This window comes from Galeopterus variegatus, unplaced genomic scaffold, assembly GCF_000696425.1.
Source record: "Galeopterus variegatus unplaced genomic scaffold, G_variegatus-3.0.2 Scaffold2692, whole genome shotgun sequence".
NCBI classification, from domain to species: domain Eukaryota; kingdom Metazoa; phylum Chordata; class Mammalia; order Dermoptera; family Cynocephalidae; genus Galeopterus; species Galeopterus variegatus.
In genome coordinates, this window is record NW_007728803.1 from 80,370 (window position 1) to 100,861 (window position 20,492).

Sequence of the window (20,492 nt, forward strand, 5' to 3'; positions counted from 1 at the left end):
CGGCACCCTCAAGATGTGCAGTGTGGGCAGATGGGACAGATATTTGTCAGTGCAGCGTGGGGGCCAATGGCTAGAAAGCTCAGAGTGACTGAAGTCGCATGTTGGCAGATGGAAATGGGGTGCCGTCTGGGGGCCTGTGGAATCAGGCATGGGGAGTGGTGGTGCATGGGTGGGAGTTGGAGAAGTTAGGGGGCTTGAAGAGGCTGGTAAGATTTTAGGTGTTTTCTGGGATTAGAAGCCCAGGGCTACCTTCTGTGGGAAAGTGCCATTTTTCCAAATAGAAGGATATGAAATTGGCAGAAACATCCAACTGGGAGACACAAATATATTGTTTGGAGCTTTGTTTTATTCCTCTGGAAATGACCGTATTGTATTTTTATGTAAATAATTCACAACAGTGTGGTGTTTGCAAAGGGGTGCAGAGCGAATACTCGTAAATGAAGTTGCGATGCCATATTGTGTTTTTACATCAACAGTGTATACTATTGCTTGCAGTGGGTCCAAAAACAAATGTGTATTCAGGAGGCAAGCTACCTGTTAAATTTGAGTTTCTCCGTCTAAGCACTCCTACTCGTCCTTCAAGGCCTGGTTTGAATATCACCTTTTTCATGAAGATTTTGGGATCATTCCAGCCCATTGTCATCCTCGCCAGCTCTGGCTCCTATAATATAAATTGTGTAGCTTCTTGAGTGTTTTTTACTTGTGCATTTTAGTCTGATTCATGGATGTGTCATCCTAACCTGTTAACAAGCCCATAGGGGCAGGTAGCACATCTTACTCTTTCACAGGGCTCTGCACAGGGGAGGAGCACATGGTAGTCCTTAAACAAATGACTGATCCTACAGAAATCACCAAAAATATATTCCATTTCCATTGCTAATGGGGTTGTTTTGCATGTATGCAGGGGCAGAAGGGGGTTGTTCCTAGTTGGCTAAAGTCCGCCCACTACATCTTAGCATGTTTCCAAGGCTTTTGCGACAGCTCCAGCCACGCTGATTTGTTTTAAAGTCTCTGCGTTGAAAATCTCAGGCCTTAGAACCCAGAAGATCATAGTGTGGAGCAGTGTTTAACCTGGGTCTAAACTTAGATCATTTGTGAGGTTTTGTGTCTGGCTCTGATTTCCATACGTTTTGGTATCATGAGTGGGGTTCAGTAATTGGTCTGTTACAGTGTTAAAAAGTCTGTGGGTTTTCCCTGGCAGCATTCCTTTTTCTGCCGGTTGACAGAAGATAAGAAGTCAGAGAAATTCTTTAAGGTCTTTTATGATCGAATGAAAGTGGCCCAGCAAGAAATCAAGGCAACAGTGACAGTGAACACCAGTGACTTGGGAAATAAAAAGAAAGATGATGAAGTAGACAGAGATGCCCCATCACGGAAAAAAGGTAAATGCTCTTCAGACTTCAATCAGCAGGGCTGTGAACAACAGAGAAGCACCTTGTTTTCCTTTATTTTTTCATTACTTCTAAACTCCAAAATGCATTTTGAATGGGACTTTCAGAAGAAAAAAGCCAATCTGGTTATAAGTCTTCTTAAATAACCTGAGCTGAAGTCCTGCTGCTTGGGAAGGTCTTATTTAATAAATTAGTGAACATTCTTCTGGTCAAGCTTTGAGTTCTTTTCCTGTGATTTCCATTTAATATTACAGAAATTTAAGGGAAATATGCACCTTAAACTGGGTGTCAGTTCTTTGTCAGATAATTTTCCCTTACTTTTTCTAAAATATTTGAAAGTTTATAAAGCTTTATATCCATTATCTCCTGGAAGAAAAGTAGTACTGGGGAGAGGGTAGACCCACAAGCTTTGGATTCCAGCTGCCCTGAGCAAGTTAATTAACCATTCTGAACCTTGCTTTTCAAGTTTAGAACTGGGTTTCTCAACCACAGCACCATTGACATGTGGAGAAATCTTTGTCATAGGGGCTGTCCTGTGCATTGTAGGATATTCAGCAGTATACACGGCCTCTACCTAGTAGATGCCAATAGCATATCTCCACCCCAACCATAAATGTCTCCAAAAATTGCCAGTGGTTCCCTGGGTGGGGTTGAGGGGAAAATCACCCCTGACTGAGAACAACTGGTCTAGCATAGGGATAAAGAAATAGAAGAACAGCTACCATTTACTAAGTACTTACCGAATGCAGCACTGCTCAAAGTTCATTACTTGTGTCCATTCATTTAGAACTCAAGTCAACTCTGTTAGTAAAATCATTATCCCCATCTTACAAAGGAGGAAACTGAGGAACAGAGATGGTAATTAACTTGCATCGAGCAGGCAGTGGAGTCAGCATTGGAACCCAGGCAGTCTGGTTGCAGAATGTCTGCTGGTAGCTGTAATGCCACAGAGACCTCACAGGGTTATTCCGAGGATTAGACAAGATAATGCACACAAAATGCTTAATCATGTTGCCTTGGCACTTAGTAAAGGGCCAGTCAGTTGTCACTATAATAAGAATAATTATCATTGTGATTAACATTATGTTGAGCCTCTTAGGAACCTTCTGAAGATAGAATTCACCGATCCACTCCCATTTCACAGATGAGAAGGCTGAGGCCTGGAGCCTAGATTTGTGAGGTTGACAGAGCTACACTAAGGCTATTCCTCTAAAACTCAGTGTAAGCAAGGATGAAACATTAGAACCATGAGTGAGTTAGCAGAGTGTGATTCAGTTTTAATCCTATCTAAGGACCGAACAAAGATGATGACTTCCTGGAGTGTTTTGCAACCTAGAGGATCTCTAGTGAACATGGGAACATCATCTTTGGTGTGGTGAAAGTGCTCCTGGGGATTCAGTATCATTTGCTGTCTTATGCCCACACCCTAGCTAAAGAGCCCTCAACACAGATAACGGAAGAGGTCCGAGATCAGCTCCTGGAAGCATCTGCTGCCACCCGGAAAGCCTTCACCACCTTCAGGAGGGAGGCCGACCCTGATGATCACTACCAGCCCGGGGAGGGCACCCAGGCTACAGCCGACAAGACCAAGGATGAGCTGGAGATGAGCGCAGTCATCACCATCATGCAGCCCATCCTGCGCTTCTTGCAGTTGCTGTGTGAAAACCACAACCGAGACCTGCAGGTGAGGGCTTTGGGAGTGTGGTGGGGTGGGAGTGGTTGGGGGTGGTGGGAACACTGAGTTCTGGCTTCCTCTGATGGCTCAACTCCTCTCACTTCATCCAGAGTGCTTGAGCAGTCAATCCAGCTTGGTTCTCTGACATGAAAGTCTGGGTGACTGATGTGTCTCTCTGTCTTCCCCACTGTCTCCACAGGGCCAGGTGTCACATGCATTGTTCACCAGTGGAGGGACCTGCTCCACATATATTTGCTAAGGCTGTGAGTGTGCCTTTGTGTGTGTGTATCTTGTAGCCTGCCGCTATTTGGCATTAGATGCTCAGATGAAAATCGGATGAATGGCTAGATAATTAGATACGTTTAATATATTAGATTTATAAAATCAGGTGCATAGAAAGTTGTAATTAAGTATTTGTTGGTTGAATGAATGAAGTAGCTGCCTTCCAGTGTTTTACACAAACACATGCTCAAAGATCTTTGTTAAACTGATTATTCCAGAAATGCTTTGTTCATTTTGTTGTTGTTTTTGGAGGATAACAATGGCCAAGATTTATTGGGCGGTTAGAATATCTGGATGCTAAGTGTTGCTTATATCATTACATTTTATAGATGAGGTAACCAGGGTGTAGGAGGCATAGTTGGGGAGTGCAGAACTAGGACTTGAACCCAGGAAGTCTGATGCTAGAACTCATGATATTAACCAGATGCTAAGGTAGAAGGTATATGATCTCCCTTGCAACGTTTCCCGGCAGCAAAGCCTATTTATTTAGGAACATTCCAGAAAGCCTCTTTTTTCTTCCGAATGGGCCTGGATCTGTGGAGGCCCTCACTGCCCAGAAAAAAGCATGCTGGAACATGGGTCCTTGGCCATTGCCTGGTTCTGATTGGATTCTTGGACCTGGGGAAGCCAGCCCTCTGCCTGAATGGTGTGAGCAAGAGAAGTATGTGTGAACATCTCCTCTGAGATGGAATGTTTGCTCCTAAGATAAACAAGTCGGCCATGGTAGTTTTGTGTGCTTGAATCCTGATGGTATGAAAAAGAAATAATTCTGGTCTAAACCTGGCAAGGGGTGGGTGCAGCCTTTCAATATTTGCATTGCTGACTTTATTCACTGGGCGACTTGATGGCCTGTCACTCCTCGACTGTGGCCGGGCCACTCAGTGCTGCTACAGTAAATCACTCTCTCTTAAAACCTGCCCTGGAATCTGTGTGTGGATTAGCTGAGTCAGAAATTATATTGCTAACCAGTAAGACAGAACAATGAAATGGAGCTGGGAGAAACCTGCACTATTTGTACCTTCTGTGATTGTTTTTATTTTTAATCACATTGGTTTGGAGAGCCTGAATGTTGAAAAGGCATCTAAGATCTGAGGTCATCAACTGACCAAATCGGATCGTGTTTTCCAATGAAGGGATTCCACATCAACCCCACCATTGGCCACCCTGGACCCCCAGTGCCATGTGGTTTGCATGGCAGCAGTATGGCCTCTCCAGACGGGGTCGGGCCCTTTCTCTAGTTTGACACTCTCTGCTTGATTCCTGTCGATGTGAGTGTGGCATCCTGGCTGTCAGTTTTCTTTTCTTGCAGTTGCTCAAGATTTGCTACTTGGGGCTGAGAGTACCTCAGCCCTTGATTCATTGCCTGGGACTGCTAAGCTCAGTTAAGTAGAGCAGAACACTCATGCCCCAAAGGACGCGGGTCTGTTACCGTCTCATTGGCTGGTATGCCTCAGTCTACACCATTAGTCCTGAGGGAGACGGGCTGAGGCAACGTGAAGGACCCCATGGAGAACCAAGCCTGAGCATCTTGGCTGTGGCATCTGTGGGTGGGAGGCCCCACTCTGCTGCTAGTGGCTATTTCTAGCCTGAGCATAGTGACCAGTGCCCTGTCCTGTTCCCTGGTACAGGTATCACTGGTCTCCATCAACCTTGGGCTCCAAAGGGAAAGTAGGTTGAAATGATGCCTGTGTGTGTTTGTCCTTCAGTCATGATTGGTACATACCTGCTCTGTGCCTGACAGTGATGGTGATGGGACCTCACCCCTCCCCTCATAGAGCTGAGTGTCTAGGTCAGGAACCACTTGAACTAACCAGAGATTGCAGTGCAGTTTTGGTAAGTGCTGCAATGGTGTCAAGGCAGGGGCTTTGTGGGGTCAGAGGAAGAGAACCAATCCAGCATGCAGGTCCAGGAAGCTTCTCCATGGAGCTGCCACCTGCAAAGTTCTGGGCTAACAGAACACAAGACTACTGTATTAGTCCGTTTCTGTTGCTTATAACAAAATACCTGCAACTGGGTGATTTATAAAGAAAATGAAATGTATTGATTACAGTGTCTGAAGCTGGGACGTCCAAAGTCCAGGGAACACATCCGGTGAGGGTCTTGGTGGTGACTTCAGTGACGCACATTGTGAAATGGTGGCGCAGAGAAAGACTAACCTCTCACGTGCTGTATTTTTAAAGCCCTCAGAACCATGCCTATGACCACCATTTTTAATCTATTCACTACTGCATGGTCTTACAATCTAATCACCTCTTCAAGGCCCCACCTTTCAATTCCCATAATAGGATTTACCCCCCTCAACAGTTACAGTGGGAATTAAGCTTCTAATGTATGAACTTTGGGGACACAGTTCAGTCAGTCTATGGCAGCTGCCTAGAGGGAATCCCTCCATGGAGGTCAGTGCTGTTCCCAAGCATGGCTCTGGTTCCATGCATCTGCTCTGTCTTCCAGCTCTTGGTGATCTTCCTCCTTTACCAGCACACCCTCCTTCCTTCCACTGTGGGGGCAGAGTAAGGCTTTCATTGCACAAGTTCATCACTCCTGGCTGGGAAGTCTTCAGAATTTTAGTTTTGTACCTTAGCTGTTTGTAAAACTCTCCTTCAAACTAATGCCCTGAGAACCCCACAGGCAGAAACACGTTTTAATGAAGTTCTTTCAAAACCCAATTCTCTGATACACTACTCTGTGGGAAACAGTGCTATGGGAAAAGGGGGGTTATTGTATAGTATATCTTAATATATTTTTAATGAGACCTAACAACTTAATATTTGAAGATAGCATAATGGTTATCCAATTCAGTGGTTTAAACTTTTTTGGTTTTTTTGGACCACAGAATCCTTTGCTTGAATGTTTTATGCAGAAATGTACTTAGTAAAGCAGATGAGAGCAAACTAGAGAGTACCAGAGCTTTCTTCTCCTCTATCACCTACAAGAGCCTGGGGTGGGGGTGGGGTGGGGGACATTCTAGAGAACCGCTAGGGTTCTGCAGGGCCCCGTTATTGGAAAGCCAATGATCTGGATCAATGGTTCACAAGGATGGAGGTTAGAATCATCTTTAAAAATTCCCACAAAATCAAACTCTTTCAGGTGGTGATTTGCTCCAGTGAAATTGTATTTGTAGGGAATCTCGTTCTCAAAATGATGTTTTTAAGTAGGATTCCACTACACTGAATGCCACCCTGTTGGCAGTGGATCTGAGGAAGGGGAAGGCATTCAAACAGCAGAGAGGGTCTTTGGCCCCTGCTGCAGAGAAGTGCAGATGGACTCAGAGGGAGAAAGAATCTGGCCTTTTGAAGCAGCAGTCTCTGGGCTCTTGCCCAAAGTTTCTTGTCGTATTTACAACCGTAACTTTCCTGTTGGTAAATGTTCAGTAGAGATAAAGCCTCCAAGTTTGACTTTGCCAAAACGGGCGGTTGCTGCCTTAAGCAAGCCTTGTTTTCCACAGTCACAAATGGAATGGGAAGGACCGATTTTATCCACTTTGTTTGTGCTTTGGACCCTCCTGAGAAGCCGGCTGTATTAGTCTGTTTCATGTTGCTATAACAGGATACCCGATACTGGGTGATTTATAAAGAAAAATGAAATTTATTGCTTACACAGAACTGGGTAATTTATAAGAAAGTGAAATTTATTGCTTACAGTTTCTGAGGCTGGGATGTCCAAAGTCCATCTGGTGGTGGCGACAGCGACCCGGGGTCTCACATTGTGAGATGGTGGAAGCAGAGAGAACAGAGAGAGAGAGAGACAGAGACTCTCCTCTGCTTTACGTGGTGATTGAAAGTGGCTTTCTCTGTTTTATTGAGGAAGTACCTTGCTCTTATGTCTCTTGTTAACATTACAGGTTTACCTGGAGAATACGTACTTGGGCACATGCACATAGCACACACACATGCATGCACTCTTATCCCTTCGTTTAATAATGGAATTGGCCAAACACAATAGTCCAGGTTCCCTCCATGGCACTGGGCTTAAGCCAGCCTATGACATCTAATTTTGTGGTGAACCATCCAAGTACTAGGCTCTGGGCATTCAGCAAGCAGACCCCACAGCATCATTGTTTAAATGTAACCACTGCCCTTGGAAATGTCAGATGCCTTTGAACTTAACACCTGATGGGAAGGGGCTGGCAGGAGTGGAGAAGGGGGTGAGAAGTGAGTGGAGAAATGAGAACTGAGAAAGACTATAGGGGTCTGAAGTGGGCCTCAGTGAGGGGCCCTTCTCCCCTGCATCCCATATAAAAACACCTTGGAGAGCAAGCTGCAGTGTTGGTGGCCACTGCCACAGACCAAGTCCACTGGCTGACCATCGTGACCATGCCGACTCTTCTGTCTGTCCCATGCTGCATCCCTCTGCATGACTGCTGATCAGTCAGGGCACCAGCCTATTACAGACTATCAAAATGTCAGAATAAATGACCTCTTCCCTCTTCTCTCTGCCTATGTTCCTCCATCCTGGGGACTGTTCAATTGCAGAACTTCCTTCGTTGCCAAAATAACAAGACCAACTACAACTTGGTATGTGAGACGCTGCAGTTTCTGGACTGTATTTGTGGAAGCACAACCGGGGGCCTTGGTCTTCTTGGGCTATATATAAACGAAAAGAATGTAGCGCTTATCAACCAAACCCTGGAAAGTCTGACCGAATACTGTCAAGGACCTTGCCATGAGAACCAGGTAATTTCATCTGTATTTTGGGATGGGGGGAAAAAAAAGTTTATCATTTTGGAAATGTTGACAGAGACTAGTTCAGAAGTTACATAGCATCTGACTGTTAGCCTAGGGAGTCAGTAGGACCGGGGACCATTTTCTAGCAGTTGAGAAGTAGCCACAGTGCTGTATTACACTTCAGGACTTTACCTAATGATGGGCATTAGAGGAATTGTCCCTGGCTTCTTTGCTTGGCTTGGTATGGTTTGGTTTGGTTTGATTTTGTTGGAATTGTCCAACTATAACCTGATTTTTAGGTAATAAAGTGGGGATTAGATTATACCCAGAAGACTACGATCTATTCTGAATACTGGAAAAGATCAAAAAGTGACTACTTGAAGGGGATTTAAACCTAGCAAGGAAAAAACTTGCTACACATGAGACAGCTCAAAAGTAAAATGAGAACATTTATAGTTGAGATTTCAACATCAAGGACATTCAGGGATAAGAAAGACTTGGTAGCCTTGACTTGGGCCTCTCAAGAAGTACCCCAGTAGTTTCTTTTTTTGAGTAGAGTTATTGCTTTTAATGGAATCTTGAAGATTTTGTTAGCTTTTGTATCAGTGCTAGGATGGATATGATTTTTAACTCCAAATTATAGCTCCATTCTGGCTGGAGGGGGTAGGCCAAGGCTTAAAATTACCAGTTCTTTTTTTTTTTTTTTTCCCTTTTTGTCTTTCTTCGTGACCGGCAACAGGATCGCAACCCTCGGTGTTGCGCCCGCACCTCGCTCAGCCAGTGAGCGGCCGGTCTGTATGTGGGATCTGAACCCTCGGCGGGAGCGCTACCACGCTCCCAAGCGGCGCACTGTAGCAGTGCGCCACCGGGCCGGCCCAAAATGACCAGTTCTAAACCCAGTGGCCAGAGAAGGTCTGAGATGCGGTGTTATTTGGGGAGCCAAGACCTTCACTTGGAGAAGAGTAGTTTACGAGAAACAACTCAGTGTCTGTTAAAAACCTGGTCTTAGTTTTCTGTGAATGTGAGGATAGCGTTTTGTTAGATCCTCTTTCCTCTCTTGGTTCCTTGATGAAGCAGATGGTGTAGTCCTAGTTAAAATGAAAAAGGAACAAAAAAATACGACATGCTTGGGGGAAAGGCTTTATTTGACTTGTAAGTAAATTTTCTTATTACATCAATTTTGCTTTTCCGACACACAGAGTCCTGTTGAAAGGAATGAACTGAGGTGGACTGAGCTGCAAGTGGGGAATCTTACCTGGGGGAAGATGATTAATTCTGATATTGTGTGAATTAAATAGGAAACTTGCTTTCCAAGCTTAAGCCTTAAGCAAAAGTACGAAATATGAAAGAGTGATATATAGAGAGAATGGAACACACCTTTAAAGGGGAAAAAGGGTTTAGAATTCAGTATCAGTCATACACCATATTTTCCTTTAAGAACAAAAGCCTATTGCACTACACTATTTGGATTAGACACAACCAACTTATCAGTTATAGTGCATGGGGACTTTCCTACTGTTTACTGTTAATTCTGAAACTAGAGATTTTCATCTGTCTTTTATTTTTACCACTTTCTCACGGAAAATTTGCAGCCCTCCTCTAGAGACATTACTGGGAGTGGCAAGCATTGTGTTGAAATAGCAGTTCAGCTTGTTGGCCTTTGACGTCTGATTTATGACCAGTGTTTGTGTAAATGTCTGTATGTGTCTGTTTGCTCAGAACTGCATAGCCACCCATGAATCCAATGGCATTGACATCATCACAGCTCTGATCCTTAACGACATCAATCCTTTGGGAAAGAAGAGGATGGACCTTGTATTAGAACTGAAGGCAAGTAGGAATTGAAAGCAAAAGACAGTAGCGCTTGGAAACAGTCACTGTGTGTTTTACTTTGGCATGTGACATGGTCATTGTTGGGAAACCAGTTATTAAAGACAGTTCTTTTAAACTAAATAAGTGATCCAAGTTACAAGTTCTGACTAAAATGCAGAACTTCATGCTTTCCCTTCCAAATAAGGGTCTCATGACAGGATATCAGCTTGTCAACTGTTAGGTCACATGGAATGAAGACTCATCACTCAGAGCTGAGAAACAATTTCAAACAGCATCCAAGAAGAAAAAGCCTTGATTCTGAAAGCCACCGGCAGAGAAACATTGGAAACCCCATCCCCTCTCTGGTATCTGGTTTTTTTTCTCCCTTTGAGGAAAAAGAGCCATTTGGAAGAATAGTACAACTAAGCCTATCTAGGACAAAAAAAAAAAACCCACTATTTTTATTTAATTTTTCTGTTCTGTTATTGATTTAGCAGAAGACTGGTTAATAATGTTGGTTTAAAATAAGGTAAATTATACTGACTGAGAATATGCCTACAGGTCTCTGAAGAGTTTCTCTGAATTATGCACAAGTTGAGGACTGTATGCAGATGACTAATGTGGAGGCACCACTGACATTTTGACTCTCTGTGATACTAAAATAGTTTTATAGAGTGAAAGTGTAGTGACTTCAAGGTGCTTGAGCTGCTGGCTTTGCACACTGGCCTCTTGGATATTTGAGAAGCTGATATACCACTCCTGATGTTGATTACTGAGGTGTACCCACCCCCGATTTAGGGGCTCCAAAAATTCTCTTAAGAATCCAAAGATTCAGTTCTAAGAATTGAACTTACGAACCATCCTGGTGTCTGAAGTGTATTTTGAAACGCGTTAGCGTCACCGAGCACATTTCCTTTTTAACTGTTCCCATGTTGTGGCATGTTGAGATCTGCCCTCTATCTTACACCCATACCCAGTAGTGAGCACTTTATCATTGTCACGAAAGAGCTTGGAACTACAGGGTTTAGCCAAAAAGCTGATCTGTATTTATTGCATCAAGGGTGTCATGGGAAAGAAAGGCTATAGGGAGGGTTTAACAGAAGCCCGCAGGAATGGCACAGTTATTTTTCCTTTAGCATTTAGAAGTGAGAATCCAAATTAATAGTTGATTTGGGTGTACGGTTTAAGTGCAATTTTTTTTTTCTTTTTAAAACTTCTTTTGACAGATTTTGTTTTAGAATTAACTTGAACATCATTCAAGCTCATGTACCTGGCTGCCATTTATCAGAAAGTCCACAATGAGGGTCTGAATAAACTCTTTTTAAAACTTCTTTTGACAGATTTTGTTTTAGAATTAACTTGAACATAATTCAAGCTCATGTACCTGGCTGCCATTTATCAGAAAGTCCACAATGAGGGTCTGAATAAACTGAGGATTTCATGTGCCTGCTGGTCAGCATTTCAGTGACTTTTTCAACTAATCCAGTAATCTGTGGATTATGATAGAAATTTCTGTCCTGTGATAGTCCAGCAACCCAACTGAACTGCTGTGACCTAAACTTGGGAAGGAAAAAAATACCTCCCCCTTCAAAAAAAAAAAAAACAACGTTTAGGTCCTATACACAAAGAAGCATGCAAATGATCATAGGCTCAGGGCCTAAAATGAGGTCAAGCCCAGAAGTGCAGGGTGTGGACACAGGAACATTTTTAATGTAATGGGAAATTATGGCTTGGCATGTGTACAGTGTTCCTTTGAGTCACTTTTGTTAAGTAGTATCAGCTGGACTCTCGTGATAATATTAGGGGTTATGAGAACTGATAGAAATATTTTAAGATAGAGAGGAGTACCTTTATAGCCTGACCTCTCTGGCCTGCAAGACCCAATAACAGTGTTTCTAACCACACCCACCCTGAAGGCATCATGGGTCTACATAGTAAGTTCTTCCTGACCACTGGCGTCTTGAGGGTAACAACATATCCAGAGGAACCCCTGTTTAAATTTCCAATTTCTACTGGGACTTGTTCTAGCTAACATGAAGGCATAATAACCTGTATGTCCTAACAAATGTGTGCCTGTTTGACCCAAATTAGATTCTGCACACACGTATCTAGGGTGTGCAGTGGTACATTCTCTGCCTGCTGTGCGTGGTTTTGGATGTACTTGACCCATGGCTGCCCTGTAGGGTGGCCTGCCTGTCTGCGTAGCCAGGACACAGCACTGGTGTCGGCCGCGCATGAGCATTCAGGCCAGCTACCCAAGCTCTCCTCTACACCTCCTCTCCTTTGGTTTCTCCACTTAGAACAATGCCTCGAAGTTGCTCCTGGCCATCATGGAAAGCAGGCATGACAGTGAAAACGCCGAGAGGATACTTTACAACATGAGGCCAAAGGAACTGGTGAGTTGGGTGACTGGTCCCCTGACTGTGGCACCAAGGAGCATCAGAACAGTAGTTGGGGCACAGCAGAGAATATGCTTCCTTGAGCTTTCTTTTTTTTTTTTTAAATCCTTTTTGTCTTTTTTTTTACTGACCGGTAACGGGATCGCAACCCACGGTGTCACGCCCGTACCGGGGACCGGCAATGGGATCACAACCCTCGGTGTTGCGCCCGCACCGCGCTCAGCCAGTGAGCGGGAACCGGTCTCCACATGGGATCCGAACCCTCGGCAGGAGCGCCGCCGTGCTCCCATGCGGCGCACTCTCCAGCGTGCCACCGGGCTGGCCCATTGAGCTTTCTTAAAGATTCACCAAATCAGAAGTATAAAGAGAACAGTTAACTCAGGCCTCTGCCTGGGGAGAGAAGTATTGCAGCGAGTATGTGCTGCCTTGCCCTCTCCCTTCAGCACAAACCACACATGGAAGCCTCCCTCCCCCCCCCTCATCCGGGACAGAATGCAGAGTGTGGTCAAGGAGTCCAGCAGACCTGAGTTCAAGTGCATAGCTCTGCCCTTTTTGCTGTGTCAGCTTGGGCAGTCACTTGATCTCTCTGAGCTGCACTTGCCTGATCTGTACAAGGAAGATAATATTACCTAGTCTGGAGGATTGTTGTGAAGACTAGATGAGAATATTTGTGTCAAGCCCTTAGCACAGTGCTCGGCACATCATAAACCCTTAGTGAATCGAGGCTCCTTTTCTCCTTATTCATGTTCATTGCTTGTATTCTTGCTGTATCTTTGTCTAGTGCTAAAGAATTCATCTCTCTTCTCGGTGCCAAGAGTCTGGGCATCAGAAGTTTTAGAAGCTGGTGTTTTTGTTTTTTGGGGTTTTTTTCTTGTTTTAAAGAAAACATGATCTGGTTTGTTTTTGAGGGGTGATATTCACAATTGGCTGTGACTTCCAGGTTGGGAGTTTGTGCTGCAAACTGTGAGACAAGCAGCTATTAGAGACAGTGACAGGAGTTGAGGACAGAACTCTCTATTTGGACTTTTCCCCATGCACATAAACTGTAACTGACAGACTTAAATGAGGGCACTAAAACATTTCTGCCTCTTGGTGACCTGAATGTGCACTTGGGGCCAGACTAAAGTCCCTTTATGTATTCCTTTAAAGTTAACAGCAGCCCAATTCTTTGATTTCTGAGGTCCAGGAGTGAGTGCTCAGCCTGAGATGGAAGTTCTCTCTGAGTTTAAGTAACAGCTTATGTAACTGGGAGTTACTGGGGAGGACAGTTGGTTGTTCTAGAGTAGGGAGGGGATGACTTTCCAGAGATCCCATTCTGGTTCCCATGAATCAAGAACATGCCCCAGGTCTTCTGACCTATCTTGGATGGGAGAAATGTCAAAACCCAGTGCTATAGCTGCCACTGGCTCCTGGGTTGCCCCCTTGTGGTTGGAGCGCATCGTTCTGGCACACGGGAAGAATCAGAGGCCTTCTGGAACAAAAAAGTTCTGAAAATCCAAATAACAGGGAAGCTCTAATAACCAGAACATGTGTGTGAGTGCGTGTGTGCATGTATACATACATACCTGTGTGTATTCTGGCCCCCACATCGTATGCCACATGTTTTCTAATTGATTTGGTATTAGAACTGGCAGGAAAACAAGCATGTGTGTGAGTGCGTGTGTGCATGTATACATACATACCTGTGTGTATTCTGGTCCCCACATCGTATGCCACATGTTTTCTAATTGATTTGGTATTAGAACTGGCAGGAAAACAAGTTCAGAGAGTGAGGCTCTTATCTCCAAGTTATTTCCAAGGCCTGACCTGGTGCCAGTATAGAAACGTGTGGCCCTCTACATGCTCGGTCTTGAATAATGAGAAATAACCGAGAGTAATAGCCTTGTGGCAACACAGAAGGCATCAAAGAAAATGATTTTTTAATTCAACTTAGGAGTTGAAGTTATTTTATTCTTATTCTTTGAGTGATTAAATCTTGAATGATGTGTTCATTTGATAATTTTTTTTTTTTTTATTAGTACCAACTTTGTCCAGAGCATTGTGCTGGGCACTAAGGGAGGGATTCAGATATGAGCAGACCACCCTGAGAACAGTAGGACAGGTACAGAAGTTCCCTAAGAAATGTGCTGTAAGCAGGAGAAGAACCAAGAGCATGGGCCTCAGGGGGCCGAGTCATGCAGCTGTGAAGGGTAACGGGGCCAAGTTCAAATCCCAGCTCACTAGCTGTGACTTGAAGAATGTCCTTTTATCTCACTAAGTCTGTTTCTTCATCCATAAAAAATGAGAATCTTTGAAACCTCATAAAATGTTTGTGAGCATTATTATTATTATTATTTTTTGAAAGAATGTTAAAATACTAAGCAAGTGCTTGGCAGATAGTCAGTGTTGGTAGATGTTACTAGTTTATGCTATTATTTTCACATGGAGTAGGCTGTGGGGGACAGGGAAAAATTTGAAGTAAGAAAATAGTTTCACCAGCTCCTCCTAAAAGTGAATGGATTTCTTACTAGTATTTCCTGAAATGGCAAGGGTTGGGAGTGGCGGGAGGTTGAGAGTTGGCAGGAGGAAATGCAGAGATAGGAAAAGTCTTAACACTGAGGTCAAGGGTTCGGGTCCCTGCACCAGCCACCCATTGAAAAAAAAAAAGAGAGAGAGAGAGACAGAGAAAGAGATAGGAAAAGTCTGGCTTCTAGCCTACATTTGTATCCTATTTTATCATCTCAAGATGCTTTTATTATTAGCCACTGTCCCCTTCTAAAGTAGAATAGCATGAACCAGCCACAGAACGTCTCTTAGTCTAAGTAGAGTGAATGAGTTTCATTTCTCATGCCAGTGGAGATTGATTGGTGGTGACTGCATGTGACAGTGCTGGGAAGGATTCTGAGGCTGCATCCAAGTCTAATGGGAAAGGGAGCCTGATGAGCAGAGTCTGCCCTGGCAGGGGAGATGGCTAGTGTGTGGGCTGTCAGTGTCAGTTCAGTGCGGGCTGCCTTGAAATGGGAATTTTGTTCTCTTGGCTCCTCTTGCAGGTGGAAGTGATCAAGAAAGCCTATATGCAAGGTGAAGTGGAATTTGAGGATGGAGAAAATGGTGAGGACGGAGCTGCCTCCCCCAGGAATGTGGGACACAACATCTACATATTAGCTCATCAGGTATGACCTTTCCCTGTGCCCCCTCCAGACACTGCTTACCTACAGTGCCAGAATTCCATCTGGAGGTGCCTTTAGACTTGCTCTAACCTAGGGCTGTTTGCACTCATGAGAATGTGGCTCACAGGTGCTTTTGGCAGCCTGACCCCATGTGCTGAGTTCTGGGACTTCTCCATTTTTCCACAGGTCAAGTACTTGGAAATCCCCATGTTTTTTAAAGACATTCACTCCAGAACAGTGACACGTAGATGGATTATGACTTTGTCTGGAGACAGTTGAAAGGAGTCTTAGGCTTTTCATATGTACTGACAAATCTCTCTTAACAATCTAAAGAGATAAACTCTAACTTCCTTGCCTGTCGCACTTGGAAATCTGTGGGGACTTGTCATCATCACTTCTTTTTGTTTGCCTTTTCGGGGATGCAATAATACTTCGTGCCCTGGCACCAAAATGCCATATTTCTTCATTGTCTTCCCAAGTGGCTGCGTGTTTGCAGATACTTCCTCTTTTGGGGGCCTTGAGCTTTCTAGTGGGTCTGGGAAGGCAGCGACCCTGCCAGAGGCTTGTGTTTCCTGTCCCTTTCACTCCTTTTAAACTCAGGTGTAGGAACTAGATATAAAATGATGACCGGATTGTGCCTGAGGTTGGTAGGGCCCTGCTATTGTGTACTGGCTGAAGAATCTCACACGCTGTCCTACCCCTTATCTCCTCAGTGCCCGGCATCTGGCCACTGAGAGAGTTGTGAGCACTCTGAATGGAGGCTCTGTGGGGCTGTGCAGAAAACCCCATCTTCCTCCTGTCTGGCTAAAGAAGTCAGGGGAAAGTGGGACTGTGCATGAGCAGGAGCTTTCCATGCTCTTCTGCCAGGCTCCCAAAATAGCCACTGTGCAAAGCACACCTCGATGGAACATAGCAGCCTCCTGGCACCTTCACCCCTCAGCTTGCTGCTGGTTATTATGCATTTTTCATTCCCAGAGTTAGGAGCCTGTGTGTTCCTGTTGCAAAGAGACATTGACCCCCTGTAATTCTGTGCTTGTGTTCTAGCTGGCTCGGCATAACAAAGAACTCCAGACCATGCTGAAACCCGGTGGCCAAGTGGATGGAGATGAAGCTCTGGAGTTTTATGCCAAGCACACGGCACAGATAGAGGTAAAAGCAGAGTAAGCTCAGGGCCCGGGAGAGTCGAGGCTTCAGGCACAGGCCTGCATCAAGGCTTTCGGTGTGCTGGGGCTGGCATGGATTTATTGGGCTGAGCAATAAAAATGTTGTGAGCACCTACTATATACTGGGTCCTGCACAAGGTGCTGGATGTCCAGTGATGGCCAAGACAGTCACGATTGCTGCATGAGGCCTCATGGGGAGGCAGACACTGAGCAAATGAAGTCAAGGAAATCTCTTTCATTACGAGCTCTGACAAGGCCACAAGGACAAGGGGAAGGCACTATAAGTCGGTCCAGCAGAGGGATCTGCTGTGTGTAGACTGTGGTGTCAAGGAGGCCTGTTCTGAGGAAATGGCATCTAAGCACAGACCTTAACATAGGAATGACATGGGCAGAGGTGGAGCTTTTCAGACGGGGGAATAATGAAGCCTGGAGGTGGGAAAATTCTAGGTAAGGGGAGGAGCTGGAGCAAGGCCCCTGGGACTGGAGTTCAGTGAGCAAGAGAGAGGAAAAGCAGGCAGCCCAGGTGTTGAGGGATCTTGTCAGCTGTCCTCGTAAGAAGTCTGGACTCCACCCTCAGCAGTGGGGGAGAGTATTACCCAGGGCAGTGTTCCGATCAGATCCGCACTTAAAGCAGAAACACAAAACCTTAGGAATCCTCTGTGAACCAAATGGTATCATCTCCATTTTGCATATGGGAAGACTCTGAAATAAGGCTCAGCAAGGTTGTGTCGCTTGGCCATTTATTAGTGGCAGAGCTGCAAGTTTAATACCGGTCTGTCTGACCCCTGAGTCCGTGGGTGCGTTTTATGTCACCTGCATTGTTCTTAGCATCTGAGAGAACATAGACTTCCATCTCCAGGCTCTAGGCAGTAAGTGGTGATGTGCCTTGTTTTCTTAATGAGGAAATGCACAAGTTCAAGATTGGAGTTGGAACAAAGATTTTTGAAGGTGTTGAAGATTTTAAAGACTCCTTTGGGCAATAAAAAATGTTCAGGATGGAGACTTTTCAAGAATATGCTCTTACCTGATGTCTCAGATGTCTGGGCTGTCCTCATAAAATGCGTCATTTCACTATTAGTCAACCATGCCAGTCAATGTGAGCAAATATTCTTTATTAATCGTTAATGCCTAGAAGTTTGACCGAAGGGCCAGCTCCGTCCTCTGGAGCCTTAAAAAACAAGCTTTATGAAGGTTCTTCACAAAGTTCAGGGAAAAATAGAATTAAAAGTAATACAAATCTTTTCATGAACTTTTTGAAGTAGATGTCTGCAATGGAAAGTCAGAGAACAGAACCTTGGAGATCATCTCATTGAGCTCCTTGGCTCACTGGGGAAAAGACTGAAGCTTGATCAGGGGAAGAGATGTGAACAAGGTCATGCAGCCTGTTATGGGTGGGAGAAGGACCAGAGTATGTTCTTGTGACTCCCTGAGAAAGAGGTCTACTGAGTCAACTGAGTCCACTGAGTCTAAAGAGTCTACTGAGAAAGAGGTGTGGATAGATCTTAAATGGTAGAGAGAAATAGCCAGTCATGATGTCCCTAGCTCTCAAGTCCTGCCTGTGGCCAGCCATCTATCTCTTCAAGTTTCCCTAGGGAGTAAACTGTGCAAAGCCAGGGAACACTTTGTTACTACCTGGGGCTTTCTTTGCAGATCCCAGTGTCTTCACCCTGGTGAGTTACTCTGGATAGCCCTGGGGTCTGGAACTCAATTCTTGCCACAAGGCCTCCTCGTCTATTCCTTCCCCTCCTGAACCCAGCTGCACATCTCTGATCATAGTCCTTCAGTGGAAGGAAGGACTGACCTGGAGCCCTCTTGACTGTGTGAAGCAGGCAGTCTCTTGGTAGCAGGTGACTGCATAGTTGATCCCGAGCCTGTGTGTACAGCAAGGTCATCTGGGAAGCTAGTTCATATGCAGGTTGTAGTCATTAATCCCCACATCACAACTCTAGTTAAGTGAGGTTAGATTATGGACCAGAATCAGTATGATAACTATGCTTCCTGAAACCTGAACTCCAGCTAGATTTGGGAACTGCTGGTCTGAAGACCACATCCTTCAGATTGTATGGAGCCAGGGCTATGGGAACCTGTCTCACCTCTGAGAGAGTTTCCCGCTGCAACTTGACCTGAGTCACCTGTCTTGCTGCATCAGGGAACACAGGTGTTGGGAGAGTAAGAACCAACTGTTCTTGTAAAGTGAGTTGGCCCCAACTCTCGCCTGACTTCTCCAGCCTCTGGGAGGAAGAATAAAGAGAGGCCATGCCTCTATTGTACTGCAGCCTGTAGGCCCTTTGAAATCTCTACCCCCCAGGACTGTGACTCAATAGAGTGTCCTAGAATTTGAACAATACAGACGAGACTACCTCCTCCCTGGGGATTGAGCCAGTCCAGGAAGGGCATGGAGGAAAACCTGTAAGGTGCCCACCCCTGGGGCCCAACAAAGATAGTTTAAAGAACAGTGAGTGCTCTCCCAAAGTCAAATGGGCACATTGGTTCATGTGTTGTACGTTTTAGACGCTGTGACCAGTATGAGGTAGGAGCTCATTGCAACTGGATATAAACCAAAGATCTCTCTTTAAAGTTTCTCTCTAGGGAAAATAACCCAATTTTTCTATTTGAGAATGGTTCTTAGATGTGATGTTGTACCATTGCCTAGCACTGCACCATCTGATATGATAGCCATTAGCCATGTGAGGCTATTTATATAAAAATGAAAAAAAATTAAATACTCTGTCCCTCAGTTGCATTAGCCCCATGTGCTAGTGCTCAGTGGTCACATGTGACTAGTGATATATGACAGGACAGATACAGAACTATTCCAACATTACAGAAAGTTCTATTGGATAATACCAGCCTCATCTGAAAACGTACACAAAACACAGTGTAAAGTATTCCAGATAAAAGTTGGTCACATTAAAATTAATGGATGGGAGGTTGGAAAAATACTCTTACAGGCTTACCAAAACTCTTTTTTATGTAACTCTAAAAGACAGAGAGCCTAGTCTGGGGTTATAAAATCAGAGAAGATCATACTGTACCCGATCTTGGACACTGAGTCCACCACCAATAGCAAGTAGTCTCAGTAGAACGTTTTGAAGATGAGTGTTTAATCTCCGTTTTTCACCCTAGATTGTCAGATTAGATAGAACAATGGAACAGATCGTCTTCCCTGTGCCCAGCATATGTGAATTCCTAACCAAGGAGTCAAAACTACGAATATATTACACTACAGAGAGGGACGAGCAAGGCAGCAAGATCAACGATTTCTTCCTGCGGTCCGAAGACCTCTTCAATGAAATGAACTGGCAGAAGAAACTGCGAGGTGGGTCATGTACTTCCGGGACACCACAGGGAGCTTTGGCTCTGGGGCTGGGCTCGATGGCGTGTTTATCTCCGAGCAGGAGCCAGGCTGGTGCAATGTATGATACCTTCCACCTCTGATAACCGGCAGGTCATAGACACTTCTGTGGCTGATGAAGGGGCCCCAGCCTAAGTGTGGCAGCTCCCCCAAAAAGGCTTCCTTCATGCAGCATCTGACTTGATTTGACTGGGGAGCTCTATGGAAGACTCTGTGAATGCCCTTTTTTTGGTATCTCGATGTAGAAAAAAGGAGGGGAGAAAAGGCCAGGCCCTTGAGCTCACAGGACGGTTCACTTAAGCGGGAAATTCACAGTGTGATGGCTCATTTACAAGCACACCTGCTCCAGAGACTCTGGTATTTTCTCTTTTATAGAGTAGCTTGGGTTTTAGACTGGAAATCATTTTAAAGGCAGCAGAATCATTTGCCACATAAGATGCATCGTTGCTTACTAGTGAGTCCCATTGAGAAGCCCAGCCAGTCGGGTTGAAATTACTCATCTAAAACACATTTATAGGGCTTCCCCAGAGGGCTTCTCCGCTCTTGGTTTTCATTAGGGTTTTAATGGGATCCTTCAGTACCAACAGTACGCTTGGCACCAA

At 44.8% G+C, this 20,492-nt stretch overlaps 1 protein-coding gene across 1 annotated transcript in view; it reads left to right on the forward strand.

Moving 5' to 3' along the window:
* ITPR1 (inositol 1,4,5-trisphosphate receptor, type 1) overlaps positions 1 to 20,492 on the forward strand; it is a gene marked incomplete at its 5' end in the record, with an annotated part of 156,071 nt that overhangs the window by 80,361 nt on the left and 55,218 nt on the right. Inside the window, 8 exons of the mRNA XM_008582677.1 lie at positions 1,202 to 1,382; positions 2,822 to 3,075; positions 7,821 to 8,021; positions 9,732 to 9,842; positions 12,125 to 12,220; positions 15,253 to 15,375; positions 16,417 to 16,521; positions 19,662 to 19,854. Coding sequence (XP_008580899.1) covers positions 1,202 to 1,382; positions 2,822 to 3,075; positions 7,821 to 8,021; positions 9,732 to 9,842; positions 12,125 to 12,220; positions 15,253 to 15,375; positions 16,417 to 16,521; positions 19,662 to 19,854 — 1,264 coding nt within the window. The remainder of the gene's footprint in view (positions 1 to 1,201; positions 1,383 to 2,821; positions 3,076 to 7,820; positions 8,022 to 9,731; positions 9,843 to 12,124; positions 12,221 to 15,252; positions 15,376 to 16,416; positions 16,522 to 19,661; positions 19,855 to 20,492) is intronic.